This window comes from Haemaphysalis longicornis, unplaced genomic scaffold (genome assembly GCF_048455015.1).
Source record: "Haemaphysalis longicornis isolate Haplotype H1 unplaced genomic scaffold, Haemaphysalis longicornis Haplotype H1 scaffold_3, whole genome shotgun sequence".
In the NCBI taxonomy this organism is placed as follows: domain Eukaryota; kingdom Metazoa; phylum Arthropoda; class Arachnida; order Ixodida; family Ixodidae; genus Haemaphysalis; species Haemaphysalis longicornis.
This window is the reverse complement of record NW_027526335.1, coordinates 230305243-230327868: the sequence shown is the minus strand read 5'-3', so window position 1 is coordinate 230327868 and position 22626 is coordinate 230305243. Positions and strand designations below refer to the sequence as shown.

The 22626-nt window shown below is 49.9% G+C and overlaps 1 protein-coding gene across 2 annotated transcripts in view; it reads right to left on the bottom strand.

The window, feature by feature from the left end:
• Positions 1-22626, bottom strand: part of LOC144176035 (rifampicin phosphotransferase-like) — a 241241-nt gene that overhangs the window by 29406 nt on the left and 189209 nt on the right. The window contains exons 31-33 of one of the 2 annotated variants that reach the window (XM_077705142.1): positions 19828-19887; positions 9327-9418; positions 7737-7800 (exon numbers count right to left, since the gene is read on the bottom strand). In XM_077705142.1, coding sequence (XP_077561268.1) covers positions 7737-7800; positions 9327-9418; positions 19828-19887 — 216 coding nt within the window. The remainder of the gene's footprint in view (positions 1-7736; positions 7801-9326; positions 9419-19827; positions 19888-22626) is intronic. The other variant, XM_077705141.1, reaches the window with a different exon arrangement.

The following is a 22626-nucleotide window of genomic DNA, read 5'->3' as shown; positions in this document are numbered from 1 at the left end:
GCTAACACCCACCAGGTCCCCCGAGTACTCAAGAGACACCTGCCCAGCCTACATAGGTACTAATCCCCCTCGTCTCAACGGTTTCGGATACTGGTAAAGCTAACTGTCCGACAGACGGGGTAAACTGTACCCTGTACGCATCCGTCGATCCTATGTGCACTTGAATCACCTATCTCCATAGGAAGGCCTATGTGACTTATAGGGTTTCGGTGAACCTCTTATGTGCTCCTATGCCAACCAGTCACCCACCGGGGAACCCCCCATAAGGGCAGCAGTCATCAGGTGGAAGGAGTAATCCTTATAGAGTACGACCAGCCCTACTCCCGATACTGAGGACGAGAAGCTTCCCTAAGAAGTGAGCCAATCCCTCTTTTCTCGGTCCTAGCAAGTGCGCGCCTCCTAGACTGGTCGCTACTAAAGGCCAGAGATATTGGCCATCATGAGCACCTATCGAAGGCCCTGGATCCTGTTGTCCAGGAACCTTCGTGTCGGCAGCGAGCAGTCGTGCCCGCGTGGGGTGACTGCGGCGGAGCCTTTATAAGAGATCCTTTTTCACCGCTTTTAAGCCAAGTTCCCAGAGCCAACCTCGGTAGCCACCCAGGCTGTCCGGGCCTGCCTCCGCGTCCAGCATCGGCTCTGGGGCAAGGAACTGGCCCATACAGTTCCAGGGAGTCGCTGCCACTCCCTTGGGGTTTTGCATCCCCGAGTGAGACTTGGCACCCACCCACCGCTGCCGTTGGCAACTGACCAAAGCTAGGCAGCCGAAACCGCCTTTGCCCAGCCAGCTGGCAGGGGGGACCACTAGCAGGTGGCAGTCGGATTTTCCCCCCCTCAAGAAGATGGGGACAGCGTGCTCGCGTGAAGCGCTACGGCGCAACACGGGAGCAGACCTTGGCAGCAACCACATGATAGTAGAGGTCCGAATCCCGCTCGCCGGCCGCAACTACGGCAAAAAAAAAACGCACAATTTCACGGACTGGGAGGTTTTTCGCACGGCGCTACCCGAAACGCACGACGACAACGAAGACATACAAGGGTGGACCACCACCGTCATGAAGACGGTGGCCGATGCTACTCAAGAAATAGAAACGGACGACGGCATCGACAAGATGGACAGCCGTTTGGCGTACCTTCTGGAAGCCAAGAGGTCACTGAAGGCCCGCTGTCTCAAACAAGGCACCAACCGTCAGCTGAGGAAACGGATCGCCGAACTCAACAAACAGATCGAAAAGCACTGCAGGGGGCTGTGCGCCCAGCAGTGTAACGAGGAATGTAACGGGGCGGACGGCATGACGCACACGGGCAAGACGTGGAACATGCTACGACACCTCCTGGACGAGACCACGACGAAGAGTACCCAACACAACAACCTTGACCGTACGCTCCACAGGGCCGTCAAGGAACTGGGAGAGGACGAGGTCAAGAAAACACTGGACGCCAAGTACCTCCCGACCACCCCCGCCGAGGACCACCCGGTTTACCTCGGAGACGAGAACGCGGAGCTAGACAAGGACATAAAACCCTCGGGAGTGCTCGAAGCGCTGCAGAACCTCAACAGAAGATCGGCGGCGGGACCTGGCAGGGTCACCAACAAGGCACTGAGGAACCTAAACGACACGGCAGTGGAGGCGCTGACGCGCTACTTCAACAAGTGCTGGAGCGCAGGCCGATTCCCAAAGCAGCGGAAGACGGCCAAAACGAACATAATCCCGGCATGCCCCCGAGCATAAAGAACCTTCGAAGCGATCTCGCTCACGTCGTGCGTGGGGAACGTGCAGGAGCACGTCCTCATGAAGCGGTGGCAACGCTACCAGGAAGACGCAGACCTCTAGCCCAACTCCCTCATAGGATTCAGAAATAAGCTGAGCGCGCAGGACGCCACGATCCTGCTAAAACACGAGATCCTCGACCACTACACGATGACCAGAAACAATAGAGCGGTGCTTGGCCTGGACCTGCAGAGTGCCTTCGACAAGGTCCGACACTCGGCAATTCTAGGACAAGTCTCTAAACTCAACATAGGACGACGGACGTACGACTACGCCAGAGACTTCTTGACGAACAGAACGACCAAGATCTACGCGGGAGACCTGCAGCTGCCCGAAAAGAAGCTCGGCAGCGTCAGCACGCCGCAGGGCTCGGTCATTTCTCCGCTGCTGGTCAACGTGGTGATGATCGGCGTGGCCAATCGGTTGGAAAGGGTGGCGGCCGTCCGCCACACCATCTACGCCGACGACGTCACGCTGTGGGTCCCGGGAGGCAGCTACGGACACATCGAGACCACTTTGCAAGAAGCTCTAGACGCAACCGAAGAACAATTCGACGGATCGGGCCTCGTCTGCGACTAGGTCGGAGATGCTGATACTTTCACTGAAGGGTGTTAGGAAACGCAAAAGAGACGAGCGATCAAGCATCGTCTTACACACGGCAAACAGACAGGTCATCCCGGAGGTCGGCCAAATCAGGGTGCTGGGCATGCTTCTCGAACGAACAAGGGTCAATGGCGCCACGGTAACCAAGTTGACCACGAAAGCCGACGCGGCCATGCGCCTTGTCCGCCGAGTCTCCAACAGAAGGGGAGGCATGAAGGAGGAGAACCTGATGAGGCTTGTCTAGTCCTTCGTCATAAGCCACGTCGCGTACGTCGCCGCGTTTCACAACTGGAGGGCGTGTGAGAAAGCCAAGATCGAGGCGACCATACGTAAGGCGTAAACGACGGCCATCGGCCTCATCAGAAGTACAAACACGGACACGTTCGTGGTGTTGGGGGTGCACAACACCCTCGAAGAAATAGCGGAAGCACAGAAGACGGCGGAGTTTGAGCACTTGTCGAGCAGTAGAACGGGACGGTACATCCTCCGACGCCTGGGGTACATGCCCAAGGAGGGAGGACAACCAGCAGGGGAACCGCTGCCCGAGGGAAGGCGGGGATGGCTCGTCGTCTGTCTGATCCCTTGGAATATGAACCCAGAACATAACAAGGAACAAAGGACCGCTCGGGCCTAGGCCCTGGTAGACCTACACGCAAGCGACAACAGGGCAGTGTACGTGGATGCTGCGAGACACCAAGAAGAGGAAGGCGTCTACGCGGTGGTGACCGCCACGACGGGAGACACGAAGATGGCGGCGAGTGTTCGCGCCAAGAAAACACATCAGGCCGAGTAGGTAGCGGTGGCACTCGCCCTAGCAGACCCTGGGTGCACGATGGTTCTCTGCGACTCGAAAACGGCGATACGCAACTACGCAAAGAACAAAGTGTGCAGTGAGGCCACGCGCATTCTGCGCAAGGCCAAAGCCAACGGCAGCTTCAGCAGAGGCAGGGTCGTGCTCAAGTGGTTCCCGGCCCACATGAGTAGAACTGTGGCGGGCCAGGGGGCAACGCGAACCACAACGAGACGGCCAACAACGTCGCGGGAGCACTTGCATGCCGCGCGACGAACAGCTACAAGGCCGCCTCGGACGATGTGGACGCTGGCGCCGAAGACTACGGCGGAACCAAGGATACGGTGACCAGCTACAACGACGTTGTGCGGTGGTACAGACTGTGTCGACGCAGTGTTGCGGAGTTACCAGTCCGGAACAGGAATGAATCCGGAATCATTCCACATTTTCGCGACCCCGGAATGGAATGGGAATGGAATGGCGACAATACTTGTAGGAATGCAATGGGAATGGAATTAAGCGCCTTTTGCCCGGAATGGAATGGGAACGGAATCACATGTATTTTCCTAAAATAAAGCGCCCTGTTCCTTCTACGCGCTGTTTTTTGTCAAAATATGCAAAAATACGCAAAAGATCCCACAAGCCCAAGTTCAAACATTAGTAAGACGGAGCGTTGAATTTAACAATAACTCAGTACTGTTAAAATCGATTGGCTGATTACAAGCACGGTATATTTATAAGCAGCGATTCTACTACAGTTAAATACAGCGCTGCTACGAAGTTCGTCGTGATTCTCCGCCTAATAAACGCGGCTCTAAGCCGTTGGTATCCGTCGTGGGGAACTACCGCAATGGTATCCCCCCCTATCTCTCTCACCAACTTCGCCTTGCGATTTTTTACCTTGGCGGCGCCTTCGCCCTGGCTGCGAGCTGTCTCCCCACGCTTCACTTTTGTTTTTTGCGTCCGGAACCGTCGGTGATCGCATCCCACCTCGCCGTCATGGGGACGCTGGCGCGGTGCTTGTGTTCACTACGAAATTTCGCATATCAGTTTACGCCCCATCTCCCTTCGCGCTCCCCCCTTCTCCCCCAGGGACGTCTTGCAATACTGGCCCTCCTGTCTAGACACTCGGACGCCTTTGCCAGAAACAGCGTCTACGAAGGATAAAAATATCAGTTCGAGAATTCACCCGAAACAGGAGAGCCCATGTGATAGGAACTGCGGTCACGCCTGCGCCTGCAAGCTGTACGCTGCAAGCTTTGTTCCTAAACTGTTCCGACCTTACGGAAAGCCAACGTTAGCCACTTTCACTCGCTTTCCCGACTCACAAGGGCAGTTTCCGTTGTAAATGTGACGTCAGCTGACGTGGAACGCGTGTTTTCAACGGCATCTCTTGATTGATTGATTGTAGGGTTTTTTAACGCGCCGACGCAACGCAGGCGATGAGGCGCGCCGTAGTGGATGGCTCCGGATTAATTTTGACCACGTGGGGATCTTTTACGTGCGCCGAAATCTCGAACACACGGGCATTTTTGCTTTTCGCCTCCATCAGAAAAGCGACCGCCGCGGCCGGGAATCGAACCCGCGGCCTCGTACCCAGCAGCGCAACGCCTTAGCCACTGAGCCACCGCGGCGGGTCCACGGCTTCTCTTTTAGTGACAGACAGCGAAGCGAAACCGGCTCTGAAACACCTCTTTTAAGCCGCTCGTTTCTCAAGCGCAACACACAGGCAGGAGGTGACTGTATTAGTTTACGTTTTTTTTGGTTTTTAGAACTGATCGTTGAAGCAGCCGCCATTTACACTTCGTGTTTTCAGAACTGAACGGCGAAGCGCCCATTTGGCTCATACCATTTTATTACGTAATTTTGATGACTGAAACCAAAATAAACTTTTTTCCACCTTTCCGGCAGCTTGAGAGCTTTATTGCAGCATATAAAATTCACGACGAGACCAAATTGCGCTGCTGAGCATGAGGTCGCGGTTCGATTCCCGGCCGCGGCGGCCGGTTTCCTGATGGAGGCGAAAAGCAAAAACACCCGTGTGTACGACGTTTCGGCCTAAGGTGGTCAAAATTAATCCGGAGCCCTCCATTACGGCGCGCCTCATTGCCTGCGTTGCGTCGGCGCGTTAAACCCTACAATATATCAACGAGGACACCTACGCACTTTTTTCTGGCGTAGGGATTTCCACAATACTAGACTGACCGGCTGCCGAACGTGTCCTTCTATTATTATCGTTGTCATTTTTCTTTAGATCTTTTCTTTCGGTTGATTGCCCAGACCAGAGGACACTTGGGGGAACCTTCATTGCTACTACACTGCATGCAACTCATCAAATTAGTTATACAGGCCTCAGTTATACAATTAGTTACGCAGGCCTTGGACTCAGTTTTGCTGAGTCCAAGGCCGCAGCGCATTCTCTAAGTCCTTCTTCAGTTAGCTAGAGCTAAAGGTTGCGTGGTGCTAAAGTGTGAACAATCTCACAATTTCTAAAAATTAGTATACGCAGATTAGTATACGAACCAATGTACTAGCCCAGTATAAACTAACGAGAGAAAAAAGAATTCTCTCTGCGCATTGGTTCTCATCAAGACACCCATACAAAGGTCGCGCATACTTTCGCTCGTGCGCAGTGGATGATACCTGACGCACGTAACTAAGCTTTTCGGCAAGGGCGACATTGCATACCTGCGCACACGCAAACATAGGAAGTTCTGAACCTATCCGTGCTTTCAAGGCGTGCTTGACATGCGTGAGTGCTGACGACCTGTGCGGCCCGTGATCCGTATTTGGTGCAAAGGTAGGACAAGGTGCTCGAGCGGTAATTCTTCCAACTGATACCACCAGATCTGGAGGTTCTGTTCCTCGTTAACAAAATTATAGTTCTAACCATGCTCATGACCGCTCCGTACGCGTGTTAACTGCTTAAGGAATATAATGTCTTCTTCAACCATACTTTTGTCAGCAGAAAAATAGAACATGTAGTCAGGTTAGCATTAGCACATTCACACTTAAACAATATTAAAGCATCACAACTCGTAAAGACGGGCTGACCATGCAAATACTATAATAACTATCTGGAAAACTGTCCCTGTGGTAATTAGTAGGGTGATTGCACTGAACCAGATATGCCACAAAGCCACTATCCTTCGACCTTGGTTACGTGTTTTGCGTATTTTAGCAGTTCTTAACGCGTGTAATAACATCAGCTTAATGGTGGGTTCGTTGGTAACTTGATAATCACCCGATAAAACGTTGAGGAATTAGAGGAATGGAATTGAACTGCCCGGCAATTCCCGGAGTGGGAATGGGCGATGCTTCGGCATTCCGAGGAATTGAAAGGAATGGAATTTAGGCAACTTGTAATTCCCCGGAATGGAATTGGAATAGAATGGGGAAGCCAATTCCGCAACAATGGTCGACGAACGATGCCGCCTCCCCACCCGAGGTTGCCTCGGGAATAGGCCGTATTATACAGACAATTACAGACGGACTCCGTGATCACCCCGGTGCTCGCGAAGTACATACGCCCAATGGTGTACGACAGTGATGTGTGCAAACTCTGTGAGTGTGAGCGGGCCACGTTGACCCATCTCATGTGGCACTGTAGAATCAACGCGACGAAGGCAGCTTAAGAAACGACGCTTCCACCACCCTTAGAGGCGGCGAAGTGGACTTATCACGACGACGTGCAACTCCAGGCAGTCCAGCAGGTCTCAACGGCCCTAGGTTTGCAGCGACCGAGCGACACTGCAGAAGGGGGGGGGGGGGGGGGGTGCGGGGTGCGGTGGCTCTCTCCGACCCGAGCGGGAAAGCAAGGGCGCAGGCCCTAGGGTCCAGCCGGGACGACATCCAGGCTAGGATGAACCTCTCGTGAGAGGATCGTCCGAAACCGCTCTGCAGGCGATTCAATAAAGCTGTTCTCTCTCTGTCTCTCTCCTCCTCCTCCCCGCTACTTTGCTGGTATAATTTCAGACATTGTTGTGCGCACCATAGATGGTTCCTCGCGTTGTTGGGCGCAGTGCTTTAGGGTGTTAACATTTTTTAAATTAATAAGAACAGTTGGGAGCGCTTGTACGTGTGTGTCTTTTTCGTGCCCTTGTTTGTGTCGGGTAAGTTCCAGAAAAAAAGGATTATTAGCATGAATTTTAGGCACTGTAAATTGAAATCTTCCCCCTTCCTGCTTTGGCCCGTCAAGAGGACTGCAGCCCGTAATAAATAAATAAATAAATAAATAAATAAATAAATAAAAGAAAAAGAAAAAAATACAAAAATTAAATAAATAAACAAATAAATAGGTACTTGTTTTTGAAGTCTTCTCGCTCTCGGCTGACATGATTATTTCTAAAGTTTCATTGGTGAAACCGGTTTCTTTATACAGCTCAGTGCACACGTTTATTTCGGTTTATTTTGTGATAAACAGGTTTTCACTTGTCATCCTTCTTAACAGACATATGACCTTGTCGAACCTTGTTGATCTTGAACTATCCCAGCTATATTGCTTGCTTTACTACTTGCTTTACTACTCTTTTTCTCAATACGGCCATGAATGTTTACGTGATGTTCACGCTTACCTTTGCAGTCTCTCTCGCTGCCACAGCACTTCGGGCTTTAGGTATGACCAGCTTTAAAATTAACCTGGAAAACCAGCAAAAAAAGGCAGACGGTCAGTAAACGTCTATTGGTGAGAGGTCAAATTTTGGCACAGACAACTGAAAGTTTTCTTTGACCTTTTAAGCATCGATGAGCGCTATGTCCGCTACCTCTGCTGCTATCTCTGGAGAGCGCTATGTCCGCTATCCGCTCCGCTATCTCCGCACGTTGGCAGTGGTAGAAGTTGTTGTTTGCCTCCCTTCTTATACACCCACACCCACTTAGGGAATGGCTGAATCAGCAGCATCGAGGGAAGTAACGAGCCCGCTTCACACACTTCAAGAAACTGATCTGCTAGCGCAAATTTGGAAACGTGATCGCACGTAAGTAGAACCGGTGCGCAACGTCCGCCCAGGACCCAGATTCTAGAGAAGCTGCGGCATGTGCCAGCCTCTTTGCTGTTATAATTCGCGATGTGACGTGCGGAAGCGAAAGCAAAGAAAGCGACAGAAACACGGCGTAAGAGAAAGGAGCCGGTCAAAATCATTCGTTCCTCAAGACAAAGCAGAGAAAGCGAAGGAAAAGTGCGAATAACAGTGGGAAAGCTTTTAGCAAATATCACCAGGCTTTAACCGTCGAAGCACGTAAGCAGACTGAAGTTCAACGAGGAATATTTAATTATTCCTTGCGGCAGCGGCGATTTTCTGCCCCGGGCAACAACGACAAGGCTGATTGTTGACCGGCACTGTGGCGTGCGATCCCCCACAGTGATGCGGGGTCCATCTTTGGGGAGGTGGGAAGTCCGCCAACTGAGGGCGCCTAGCTCATCGTGAAGGGGGCCTTGAAAGGACATTTCCTTCACTTCCTCGGCAGGTGGAACAGCAAGGCCCCGGCGCCTTTTGTCGCTTCCTTCACGGTGAGTTAGGCGCCCTCAGTGGGCGGACTGTTGACAACAATGTAGCCTCCACAGTGCTACACGTAGCTTGTGGTATGAAATAAAAGGTATGTTGCCAATGTCCGTGACTAGAACGAGTAGGACGTGCACTACACATCCAAGCAGTTTTCTTGCTGACTCTGTAACACTTTTGATTTTGTTGTTATGTCGGCAATAATAGTGCTCCATGTAACGAACTCGCCGAATCAATTCCGTGTTACACCGATTGAACATATATAAACCGTTCAGTAGGGACAAGCGAAGAATGGGGTAACCGCACAGAATTCGCGCAGGCAACGTCATGCTAATATCCTTCATTTCCTATTATATCTGAGTACAGAATTGTAACGCGTTTTTACAGGTTGATGAAGTTTTGGGAACGTACTGAATAATTGCTTAATTGCCAGAACCTCCGCGGGAACGGTCCAACTTACCATGGCAAGCCGAGAAAATGCATCCAATATAAAGTTTGCAACATATTTATAGAAATGATGTTACGAGTTTGTATTTTAGTCAATTTTCTGTTTCTACATGGCCTATAACAAAGGTTCCAGCGTAGACTTGCTTAAGGGTGCCCCCTGCCTATATTACGTGTTCTTCCCGCAATTCCACGCATCGAATTTGAACTGAAACATACCGTTGCAGGAGTGTCAACCTGTAAGGCAGCTGGGAGATATTCCACGGAGGAAGTCGTTCCTTGTTCGCAATCTCCGGAGCGTTGAGAGCAGCCTAAAAGGAAGAAGTTTAAACAAAATATCTGAACTGTTTACCAGATGTTTCGATAATGCAAACGAAGGATGCAGTTAAGCGGAGACTTACACCACGGATCCCCGCCTAGCAAAATTGCCATATGCAGACATTACCATTATCTTGGTGGCAAGACCACCGAATGTGATTTGATACTCTGGAGATGACAGATTTTATTCCACCGCACCAAAATACGTGCCGTCCATGCCTCCGTAGAGCTCGCATCAAGCACCCGTGGTTATTTATTGGTAAGACGTTGCTCCGGTGGTAACAGCACAGCCCCCGTTTTCGGCGTCACCGTTACTTTGCTTCCTTCCGTAAGCAACGAAGCCCTGCTTACATCAGTAAGGATGCGTTCATAACCATCATCACGGTAATTGGAGATACACACTGTCAAGTATTACGACACTCCGGAAGTGGGCATGTTGCTTGGCAAAAGGAAACGGATTTCGCTCAATGCTTTAATCGTGGCAACCTCGGCACCATTGCGAAGGCAGCTCTGTGCTGTAGTCAAGGGAGGTCTCCAAGTGCTTCCAGAAAGGTCTCGTTCCCTGCTGGCCAGTCGACGCTGTTTTCTGGAGCGGCGCGAACATTTCGCCAACAAGCAATGTAACACGGCTACTGAGATACGTGTGTGGACTGACCGGAGTGGTGCCTCCAATTGCCACCTGCTCACAAATGTCGACGCCATTGACGGTGGCGTCGCCCGTGTTGCAACAGGAAGCAGCAGTGGTGCGTGCGGTTGCGTCGAACGGCTTTAAACGCTTAAGTTTCAGTTGGGTGCATTAGGAGGCACACATTTGGTATGCTGGCACGGAAGGACTCCCCACGCGCAGAACGTTCAGCATTAACCACAGTGATGCGTAGGAACGCAGACTACGACAACTGGAGTGCGTGCTCAGGCACCTGTCGAGAGATCTCGGCGTGCTGAGAAGGCAGGTTCCAAGATGGCGACTGCTGGGGCCGTATGTGGAAGTGCTCCGACTGAAAACGCGGCCAGTTGCGTGCGTTTCTCAGTAAGCGGGGACCATTCTTCAAGGCGAAGAAGAAACAAAATCACGAGCAAGCTCAACCTAGACAAGTAGCGAGGCGATTATAATCACCGTGGTAAAATTAGCTGTTATTTGTAAGGTGGCCCCCCAATTTTTGAGCATTCAAGAATTTTCTCCTGTGATTCAATGGCCTCGGGTAAGAAACGTAAGAAAAGTATCCGTTCCGCTATCACAAAGGGGGACAAAAGAAAGCTCCGGGGGCAGCTATGCATTTCTTGCGAGTTGTGATTAGGAAAATCAAATGCAGGCCTGCAGGGCACCCTCCGCCGCGAATAGCTGTCTGCGCTGTGTGCTGAAGTCGAATCATTTGAATCCACTGCCCTCTCCACTTTCTCACGTCACTCTACTAAAGCCGGCACTATTCTCTTCTCATGTATCACCCTTTGTACCGTGCTCTGTGGCTGTTGTTTACAAGATTCCTTTATCTTGCGGAAAAGTGTATGTTGGTCAAACAGGTCGCTGCTTAAACGTTCGATTATTGGAGCATCGCAACAAACTTAAAAAAGGCGATTACGCTCGTCTGGCCGAACATTGCAGCACGTGTGAGCACCGATGCTATCCGCTTTTCCGCGAGACTGATATCCTGTTTAAGCATAAAGACAGGCGTACTAGAGAGTTGATTGAATCATACTACATCAGAAAGTGGGGGAGAGATTGTATCAGTGAAACACCAGTTGTCCTGCACGAAAAAGAATTTGGTTATTTGGAGCGGTCGTCGCGATAAGGTGTTCCTGTGTTAAGAAATGTGCGTTGTCAACAGTGGAGGGTTTTGGTCTTGATAGTATGTCATTGGCTGGTGTGGGCACGTGGCGTGTTGGGGGAGGAGGATTCTGTGTATGTATAAGTAGTTACGTCTTTTCCAATAAATCGAGTTGAAAGTCAGCGCTAGTCCTGTCCACTTCATTCTTTTTGTGTCCCTGTTAGTTCGCGCTTTTCCCCAAGATGCAAGTACACCAACTCGCCCAACTCGCCACCCTGCTCTTCTGTATGTTTATTATCGTGAAACACACGCTATGGGACCTATCGCTACCAGTGGGCGCGCTCCTTTTATTTGGGTTTATTTATGTAGGGGTGATGGAAGGCGTCGCAGGCAATGGAAATTCAGAAACCGTTACAGACCCGATGACTCCTGGATTAATGGGCCATTGAATGCCTTCGATCTCAAAGCAATGTTGGGCGTACTCTCGGCGAGCGGACGCTCGCCGACAACTAGAACTGCATATAGTAGCAACGGCATGGCTTAGTAGAAGTAGAAGGACGTCGTCTTGGCATTGCGCATGCGCTCTTTGGAGTGGAGTGGTTTGGCGGAGCGCAGTGTCACGTGCGTGTCAAAATGCAAGTAGGGCGAGTTTATCCGCATTCATATCTGAAAAAAAAAAGCACGAAAAGCTGCTAGTGTTTCCTTCACTGCATGAATCGCTCCGGAGCGGTTGGCGGGAGTCCCTGAATACGTTTTAGGTCGCCGGCAGATACGCCGACAGAAAAGGTCGCCGACAGATACGATTTTCAAGTTGTCTTCTCCGCCCCACAAAAGCTGAAGGAACTGTGCAAGTGGGTGAACAAGGCTGACGTTGAACGCCCACACTGAGAGGTTAAACACCGAAACCCCTTCGTTAGGTGCGAGTCACAAGTCGTGTACAAAATTCCGTTGGACTGCGGGAGGAACAAACCGGAAGGGGCCTCAACGAGCGGCTGCGAGAGCAGAAGAAGCATTTGTGCGAAGCTGGGCATTTGTCCTGGGCATTTGTCCTGGGCATTTGTCCGATCATTGCAACAAATACAAATGCGAACAACAGCCCGAAGAAACAACAGTATTGGCACGCTCCCACAGCAGAACGACCGGGGGAGGTTATTGGCGGTGAGCGCGACCACTGGCGGCGCTGCGAAACGCACCTGCGTGCATAGGTCGGCAAACTGACTCATGAGTGCACTCACACACACCCCACTCACCACTCACGGGTGAGTGGTGAGTGAGCCTCACCGTCGTTTTGACCTGGTGAGTGCGAGTGAGTGCGAACGCCACCCATGGTGAGCCCCGTTCACCACTCGCGAGTGCGAGTTCCACACGCGGAGGGCCTCGCTCAGCACTCGCGAGTGGGAGTGCCACTCGCGGCCGAGTGGAACTCACCACTCGTGAGTGCGAGTTCCACTCTCGGTGGGCTCCGCTCAGCACTCGCGAGTGTGAAAGCCACCCGCGGTGAACCCCACTCACCACTCGCGAGTGCGAGTTCCACTCTCGGAGAGCCGCACCCACCACTCGCGAGTGCGAGTTGCACTCGCGGTGAGCCCCACTCGCCACTCCTGAGTGCGAGTTCCACTCGCGGTGAGCCCCGCTGAGCACTCGCGAGTGCGAGTTCCACTCGCGGCGAGCATCGCTCACCACTCATGAGTGGCGAGTGAACGCGCGCTTCTTGCGCGATGTGCGGGGATTACAGCGGTGAGCATCACTAGCTGTTGGCATTCGTCGCAGGAGCCGCTTGCTGTGGTAATTGCTGCTGGCGATATCCACTCGTACGCACAGCCACTAGTAATGGAACGACTGCCTTTAGCTTCGCGAATATGTGGATACTCCCCCTTTATAATTAAGGCACCGTGGAATCAACTCTCTAGTGACCTGTCACATTTAGGAATACGATTTGGATGGTCGTCTGACGCCATAATGCACTGATACTCTCACTGTCATGACTCATTGGGGCCCTCTGGACGAATGATTTTTCTGGCTCGCAGCGTGTTGTGTTGGAATTAGTGTCGGTAACATCGTCGCAGCAAAGCGATTGCACTTGACTACCGCTAAGTGCTGCGATCGAGGCATTTGGAAGCACCGTGATCTAGTGCCGTAGTACTTGGTGTACATATTTGCCGGCTTGCTGCAGCTGTCAATAGGCCGGCTGTTCTGAAGCGCAAATTTTGAGTGCCCGCATTCGTTTGAAAAGGTATCGCAGATTTTCACGGATTCGCGTATCAGGATGGCGAAAGGGTTCGTATGGGCGAGTAGCGTGTTGTCGAAGCAGTAGCTCATTTTGGAGGCCTTGGAGTATTAAACGTATCAGTGTTTGCTATTACTTGTTACGGCGGCGCCCTGTTATGATGCTCGCTTCCACGTGGACTTGGCGTCACACATCCTTCTACGGCAGTTGCGGTGCGTGCCTTGAGGCATGTGATTTGCTGCTGTCCGGGTGTTTGACACACCTGAAAACTTCACCGCTGCTGTTTTATTGCATACTTCACGAAAACGTTTACATTTCGTTATGTTGCGTGAATGTTGCATTGACTCATATACGCCGATGTGCGTACCTTTCGCAAGCAAACGAAGTAAGCTCGCTTTGCATCACTCACATAGTATTTGTCATGATGACTGGCCGACTGCACCCCTTCATTAAGTTCCCTGTCACCCCCTGAAGTTTGTGAATCCGTTCGTGCAGATTCACAAGAATCGTACGTTATGTCTGACTCCTAATTCGCCTTACCGAATCGCGGAGTTCGAATCGTTACTGCTGTGTGCGTTTTGTGAAATATATATTTCATATCTTCAGATCGCGAAAGGTAAGATACTCGCTGTTCGCGCTGCTCTTTTGTTATCGACTGTAATGAATTAGCCCGCCCAAGTTGAAATTGGGACCAGGGCTCCCGAATTTTGCTCTCTTCCTTTTGCCCGTTCACGGTCGCCAACCAGCTAGTTATGAAGGCGAAATTGCTTCCGCTCTTTATTTTCGGATTTAGCGTTGTGGTCAGCCCAAATGCTGCAGTCCCCGTCATGATTGCTGCGCTGATTCGCTGAAAAGGGCTTCGCAGTGTAGTGTTCCTCATATTTTGTGCCCCGTATGTAGATCGTCGTCCGCGTGCCGATGGCGTGCCGACTAGCAGAGGGGTACTGTGACTCCTGTGGGGTGTGACGAATGGTATGTGTTCTCGGCGGTCGGATAGCGTGATTTGTGAGTGGGTGAGTAAGTGAATGAGTGCGTGCGTGCGTGAGTGCGTGAGTGCGTGTGCGTGTTCACGTGAGCGCGTCTGCGCGCGAGTTCGCATGTGCGTGCGGGCGTGCGTGTTCAAGTGCGTTGGTGCGTGTGTGCGTGCATGTGCGTTTGTGTGCGTGCGCGCGCGTGTATGTATTTGTGTGTTGCGGTGGTGTTCGTGCTTGTGTGCGTGCGAGCGTGCGTGCGTGCGTGTGCGTACGTGTGCGTGTGTGTGTGTCCGATGACTTATTCTCCACGTTATTTCGTATAAACTTTCGACGTGAACGTGTCTCGGTTCCCGGTGCGGGCGCATGACGGTGTAGTTTAGGATCAAGCTGCGGTTTTGCTCTGTGGCAGGTTGGCGCCGTTTAGGGAGGGGGACGCGGAGGGAGGCGGGCGCCAGGCAACTCGTCTCCATGAGTACGCCCACGCTAAAGTCAGGCGGCACGCTAAAGTCAGGCGGCACCGATTTGGCGCGACCACGCGGCGCCGCCTCTTTTCCACGCCCTGGCGACCGTCGAGCGCTCAAGGCCAAGCGCTCCAGTAGCCTTCCTCCGCCTTGCTTGCCGTTATCAATCTTTTTGTGGCGGTGTTTTGATGGATACTCTCGCATTGCGCCCTTTTCACCTGGGATTACTCTTGAAATAAACTGTTTGGAGGGTTGGCCAGAGCCAATTGACTGCGCAATTTTAGTGGCTCGGATAGCGCGGTTCGAGATAGGAATATTTGCGAGCGCTAGCCAGTATTTTGACAGATGGCAACAGATTTTCCAAGCTTTTCTTGCGAACTGGACTACGTCTTTTAAGTTTGCCACTGCTGTAAAACTTTTTAGTGTTTATTTTCTTTTGTAGAATATGAGCGAAATAGCATAGACAATATTAAAAAAGTTATCATGAATGGCTTCCGGCACATTTGCGAGAATTTGTTCATTTCGTAAAATAGTCCAGCGACGATTACCGTTTTGAAAGTGACATATCAAGTCATGTGCTTATAATAACCGAATATATACTTAGGAAAAATTGAGGGCGCATTCCTGAGAAAGGTAAATTTTAGCTCAAATCAGTAAGTATTTCATGCCCGAAAATATTGTACTGCCGACAGCGAAAACGACGAATGCCGCTAATAACAATATCGACGCATTAGTACTGGTAAAAATCACAACCTACTTTAACGTCGACACAATCAAAGTACCGAAAAATAAAATCATGGCCTATTGATGCCGCGAGATAAGACGTGACAGATAGGACGTGACGCATCTTTTGTTGACCAAATATCTACACAACCCATATGAGCTGCTAAACAGGCTAGATAAATAAAGGTGTCTTACCCTCGTTGAATGTATTTCATATATTTATTTCTGACGGCTACACAGTTTCATTCAACGGAGGGCATTTCAGAGAAAAGAGGTAAAAACGTATACAAAACATGAGCTCACACATACATATACACACGAAAAGTAATCCGTAACGCAAAGTTATTGCCCTCAAAACTCACCACGTTTATTTACTTATTTATTTATTTACAGTGTCACTAAATGCCCTAGCGAAAGCGTATGTTTAGTCACCACGTTTATTTACTTATTTATTTATTTACAGTGTCCCGAAATGCCCTCGCGAAAACGTATCTCTTAGTCAATTCCTGGTTATCCGACCCGCATGCAGGCGGGCTGCTGCGTGAATTTAAAGCCGCTTATAAAGCGGCGGTTCAGGCGGCCTCAACCGCACGCGGCCCGCCGAAGACGCGGCCCAAGGTTTAAGCGGCCCTCTTGAGGGCCGCCTAACTAGAGGGCCGCTTAACACCCGGGCCACGTGTCCGGCGGGCCGCTGGCCGTAACTTCGCGCTTTAATTCTCGTAATACAGGCTTTCTTTCAGTTCGATCAAGTTGGTAGGAGCTAATGATTGTTATGGGGCATGCCTCAAAGCCAATGTGAAGCTTATCTCTTAAAACGCCCAATTTTTTTCTCGCTTCACGTAACATAGTGGTGTCGGTGTCAATAGGGCCGCAATAATTGAAGGTCTCAGCAAAATGGAACGATTCATGTGGTTTACAATAAAGGCGAAGTTTAAACTCCCGTAATGTAAAAAAAAACAGTGATTGGAATGTGTATTAGTGGTGGTTGTGAGTGAGCGTGGGTGGGTGATGGGAGTGGAGAGTGCATGTGAGTGGAGGAAGTGAGTGGTGATTGCGAGTGAGTGTGAGTGGCCATTGCAAGTGGAGAGTGCCAGTGCGAGGGAGTGTAAGCGGCGAATGCGAGGGGTGAGCGTGAGCGCGAGTGAGTGCGAGTGGTGGGGATGAATGGTGAGCGGGAGCGTGAGTGAGTGCGACTTGTGACGACGAGTGGTGAGCGTGACCACGAGTGAGTGCGAGTGGTGAGGACGAGTGGCGAGGGTGAGCGGGAGTGAGTGCGAGTTGTGAGAGCGGAGTGGTGAGCGTGAGCGCGAGTGAGTGCGAGTTGTGAGAGCGGAGCGGTGAGCGTGAACGTGAGTGAGTGCGAGTGGTGGGGACGAGTGGAGAGCGTGAGCACGAGTGAGTGGGAGTAGTAAGGGTGGAGTGGCGAGCGCGAGTGTGAGGGAGTGCGTTAGGATAAGTATATTTTATTGAGCGAGCGTGAGTGAGTGGCATTCAGTTTTCAATCCCTAAGGCGTGACGTCGGCTTAGGGATTCTCGCATTTGTCGTCTGCTTCACTCGGACTCGCTCTCCCTGCTGTTTCTTTGCGCTCGGTTGACGTCTGATGCGTGTCCGCACCAGGTTTTGCGTGTGCGTAAGTTTTTATCATGACAATCTACTTAAAATCGCATATACTATCTTAAAGCGTGAGTTAAAGTATAGTTTTGGATACCGCTAAGGAAGAAACATTGCCGGCTTCGTCCCATTCCTTGCGAAGCCGGTCCTGTGCGGAGCTCGAAGAGTCAGACTTAGGCGTCAGCTTCTATATTATGCAATCTTTAGAATAAAGGGAACAGCCGGCTGCTAGTAACCGACAACAGCGAAAATGCAAGACCAAAACAAATTCCAGACCTTCGGGGCTGTAAGATTTGGCAGAAGGCATTACGATTACCGGTAATCGTATGTAAAATAAAACAGTTTTTGCAACCTTCCTAAACGCTCAAAAGTATTGTCTCACATTAATTTACATTTTCATGGCATGAAAATATGCCGACATACACTAAATGCTGCAAAAAGTGTAGGTTGAGTTCCAAATAACCCACCTTATGTATAGGCGCATGCTGGTTTTATACCAGGCTTATAACCAGTATGAAAGTTTTTTGATCGGAACAAGTCACATCTACGGCAAAGATGCAGTAACACTATCTTTGTTCAGACTTGGTGGGATATTGGGATATTTCGGTACATTTCACACAGCCATATCTTCCCAATATTAAGATATGCGTTAAAGGAAAACTGCACTCGAGAAGAGCAGAAGTAGGAGGAGGACGAGGAGGAGAAAACTATATTTAACAGTACAATCGAGCTGATTATGGGCCAGGTCCTCATTACAGGACAAGGCAGTAAGAGTAATATTCTCCAATTCATAAAACGTCGTCCCGAGTAGACCAGGATTTGTTCTTTACGCCTGGAATGCTTGGAAAACATTAAAGAGCTGCTTGTAAATATTTATCGGTTTCGATTCTTGTAATATATGCACGTATACTATTTATTGCGTTCATTGGCGGGTATATCAAGCCTTCGACACCGTAATCATGTCATAATTGTTCGGGTTGAGTCAGTTCGTTATGATAATGGTGGTTACGATATAAATTTGGGACACAAAAGCCACCTTTGGGTACTGTTGACAACGTTGTCTATGGCGCGGTCGCGGTGGCGTAGCACAAACCTTCTCATTGTATTTGCCTGTGAATAAAAAACTCACGCTGTGGATATGCCATTTCTTGCACGCGGCCATAACGAAAGTCCATTTGTAAAGAAGGGAATGTATGCCATACAGCCTGAACAAAATATCCATACGATCTTTGTGAGCCCCCCAAACATCCTCAAAGCTACTAATAATACGTTTCTGGCGGTGCAGAAACATTAATGCGTTGGGCACAGAAAAAAAAATCATCTGATACAAGTCAACAGCAAGGAAAGAAATAGAAGACAGCCGCTTTATTTCCTGCTGTGTGATGTGCGTGTTGGGGACCGCTGCTTGATACGTATCATTAGACTATTGAGCCTTAATCAGAGCATATAAAAAATACTGCACGGAAGCCTGCGTATTTTGAATACTTATGGAGGAGCTCTGAGCACTGAATCAGGCAAATAATTGCAAACTTCTGGGGTGTACAGGTTGAAATTATTTGAAGTTTCCAGAAGCTAGCAAAATAACTGAATTACTAGAAACGCGTTTTTAATGCACTAAAGCATCAAAGCGGGCGGTTTCAGCGCTGCCCCTCACAAGCACAGTGTAGCAGACGACACCGGCGCGAGTCCCTAAGCCGATGTAAGAGCCAGGGGGCGCCACTGAAACTCTTACCGCCAATACAAGCCTCTAGTATGGCATCGGGGGGCCATGACACATGCGTTAGCCAGCCATCGGTGCTTCCAAAAAAACAAGGAACTTCAACTTTTTGCAGAAAGACGTTCCCGGTGTGACAGTGAGCGACAGTGTGGCCAGCTATGAGTGAGACCGCGATAAAAGAGGTTACGATTACAACTATCAAGAATTGCACACAGATATGGTTTTTTGTGGTAGTTTTTACTGTTTTTCTTTCTTTGTTTACGTTTACAATGTTTTCCGATAGGGTCGGCAAATAAAGGGCAGTCGATGGTTGCGCTTTCGTATGTGCATCTTGTGTTCCGCCGTTCTTCGTCTTCGTCAATGTCAGTTTAGCGCAGTATTTTACAAGTAGCTCAGTGCGGCCAAGTTCTTAGGCGAGTAGCGATTCCTGGCATCGTACGACATGCCGGAGCTAGACGCCATGCTACGATACGAGATCGAAGTTGGCGTTGAGAATGAGCTGTTCCTCATAAAAATAATGTTGTATGGGTGTGACAACGCACCCCATATTTGTCCCCACTTTCCAACCCCACCTTCGGCCCTTGGAGGGCTTCCCTGACCAGCCCAGATTCGCATTCTCAGTTCAACCTGGTGACTCGAGCGAGCACTCGCGGAATTACGGAGGAATCTTGGAAGCCAAGGAATCCTGGACTAGAGATTTCACGGGGCCAGACCAATAACATCAGCCAAATAAAGATTTATTCACTCTCTCTATTCTCACTCCCTCCCAAGCACTTCAACCTTTCCATCGCGGAAAATTACGCAGAGACCACATCACGCGTTTTAGGAATTATAATTGGCACAATTGTGTGAAGGTTGGCTGCAAAATGACAGCAGGACATTTCCCTGGTACCTTTATAAAAAGGCTTTATTTCAGTTCGCTTACCTTCAGCGACTTCACCAATGACGACGGGTCCATTGACCACGGCTTGATGTAGACGTCAAACTGAAATGTTATGGGAAGCACTGTTATCGTGTCAGGAAACTGCGAGTTGGAGCGTGAGTGCGTTTTCTTGGTAGATATTTTGGTGACAAAAACTGGTGTTTGCCATTCACTGAGCCGAACGCGGAAGGATAGCAGAATGATAGTGTAATAACCAGTATTTTAAAGAAGACACATAATGCCGACCAGAACCATGGTTAATTTAGTCTGGCAAGTAGTACAAGCTTGGAGTTACAGCGAAAATTTGTCCAGTTTACTTGCGATAAAACAGCGCTAAAGAGACAGCGAAGAGAAACAGGCGTACGGTGCCTGTACAAGAGGTTACGAAATGTCACATCAGTGTAAATGCGCGAATTCGTCTGCATTCGTAATTTCTCGATGCGTCTCATCTTCTCCCTCGCAAACTTTAGGCTCGGCTCCATGCACACCCATAATTCCGGCTTCAGAATTCTGAAACATGGTGCCTCTCCCACGCACACCTCACAACGTGCCAATCTTGCTTTCCGCCTTAAACGTTGGTATCGCAACGTTCTGTTCTTAAATTTTCTTTCGGTGTTCACCTCTATAGGAAATTTTTGCATTGTCATTTCGATTCTGTCTTTATTTGCTGCATACTACGCCTTTCACCACGCTCCTTTTTATGACGCGTAGAAGCGATGATGGGACGCATCGGGATGCGATCGCAGCGCCACCTCTTTCAGGGCCACCGCGGCTTTGCGCGAGATTGACAAACTTAACTTTCAATAAAATTGACAGTTGGGCTAGTTGGTTTTGATTCATCGTAAGTAGCGCTAGAGACGGGACACAGAAGAGAAGACATACACGACGGCGCTAACTCGCAACTGACTTCATTAGGCGTAAACACAAATATATAACCTTAAAGAAACAACACGTTCCAGGTCAACCCCGAAAATGCCAGTTTGATAAACACAAAGGTCACAGGATTACGATTGGAAAACACACACAAGATTACACTGCACATATTCAACAACCAACCAGCAAAACATCTAAGTTAATGCCCCGCTCTAACCCCGAAGAATGGTTTGAAGAATGTTGCCGGGCATTTCGGGGTTAGAGTCCTTTTTTCCGCTCCGAATAAGCTTGGTAAGTTGTTTAACATGGTGGAAAGAAGGTTGTCCGGTCAGAAGTCTGACAGATATTGCAATGTTAAGCATGCTGCGTCTTTTGTCCCGTGCAAGACAGGAATTGTGTACTCATTGCCATTATCATGTGACAACGTTTATATCGGCCAATCAGGCAGATGCATCAATGTTCGTCTGATGGGACAACGGAGTTCACTCAAAAACAACCCTCATGCACATATCACTCGACATTGCGCGAGCCACAAAGATAAAACCCAGGTGCAATGCTGTCCACTTTTTGAAAACACCAGCGTGTTGTGGCGACACAAGCACCAGTTGACAGGCGAGGTAATCGAAGTTTCTTATATAAGAAAGCACGATGATAAGTGTATCAGCCACGCGTCGGTGGCACTTCATGAAAAGGAATTTCTGTTCTTGTCAAATCCATTAACTTAGATGTTTTGCTGGTTGGTTGTTGACTATGTGCAGTGTAATCTTGTGTGTTTTTTCGAATCTTAATCCTGTGACCTTTGTGTTTATCAAATGGCATTTTCGGGGTTGACCTGGGCACGTACGTGTTCTTTCTTTCAGAGTATATATTTGTGTTTACACCTAATAAAGTCAGTTGCGAGTTAGCGCCGTCGTGTATGTCTTCTCTTCTGTGTCCCGTCTTTAGCGCTACTTACGATGAAACTTAACTTTCTTTTAGTGCGCAGCACTTAAGCGCCCACTGCTGCGGTTTGACGGCGTCCCTGGCTTCGGAGACAAGTGAACGAAGAAGACGCCGACGACAGAAGGAAAAAGGAGGAAAGCGTTGCGGGAGTGTGAGGAGCAGGGCGGTATGCTGAGACGGCGCGAGACGCTCCCTGGTGGCGACGCACGACGAGATAACCGAGAGAACGGGAAGCCACCGAAGATAAGCCAGAAGGAAAGCGGAGGATGAAAGTACATGGGGAAGGTGGGATGGAGAGGGCAGTATGCCGAGGGCGCGCAACCGAAGACCAGCATGCGTTTCGGGCTGCACGTTACATCGGTCCTTCCGCGTCCTCCTCGTTGCGTGGCCCATCCGAACCACGGGACATTTGCGCGGGAAGTTCAAACATGATCTACAATAACTTACTCGGCGGCAGTGAAGCGCTGCGAGGTAACGGAAGATTAGAGCGCGCCACCACGCCTTCACTGACCACGCGATCACTTCCTTTGACGCAGCAGCTATGCGCCGTGACCGAGAAGACTGCATTTCACGCTGCGCACACATTTTGCATTAAGCAGTATGATAATTGTCAGCCATTTTTTCCCCTTGACCAAATCCCCAACCAGGGCCTCCTACTCAATAAAGTTGTTCATTCATTTATTCCCTTTCCCGCACACGGCCCGTCGTTTTCTGCCCTTCAGCTGCTCTTTCCACGAATCGGCGGCGCACATTTCTGCCGACAAGCCAGCCCCCTATTGACCGTGCAAATAAGGCGGCTTGTACACGCTCCACTACAACTTGCTCCAAGACAATGCAATATCCCCGTTTTATACTTGAAACTGCGCATTCTGACGGGACAACGAAAAGAAGACACAGGACGGGCGCAGACTGACAACTAGTTTATTGATAAATGGAGCATGCTAATATAACCACACCAGCACATACGCACACATGTCACCACCTTTA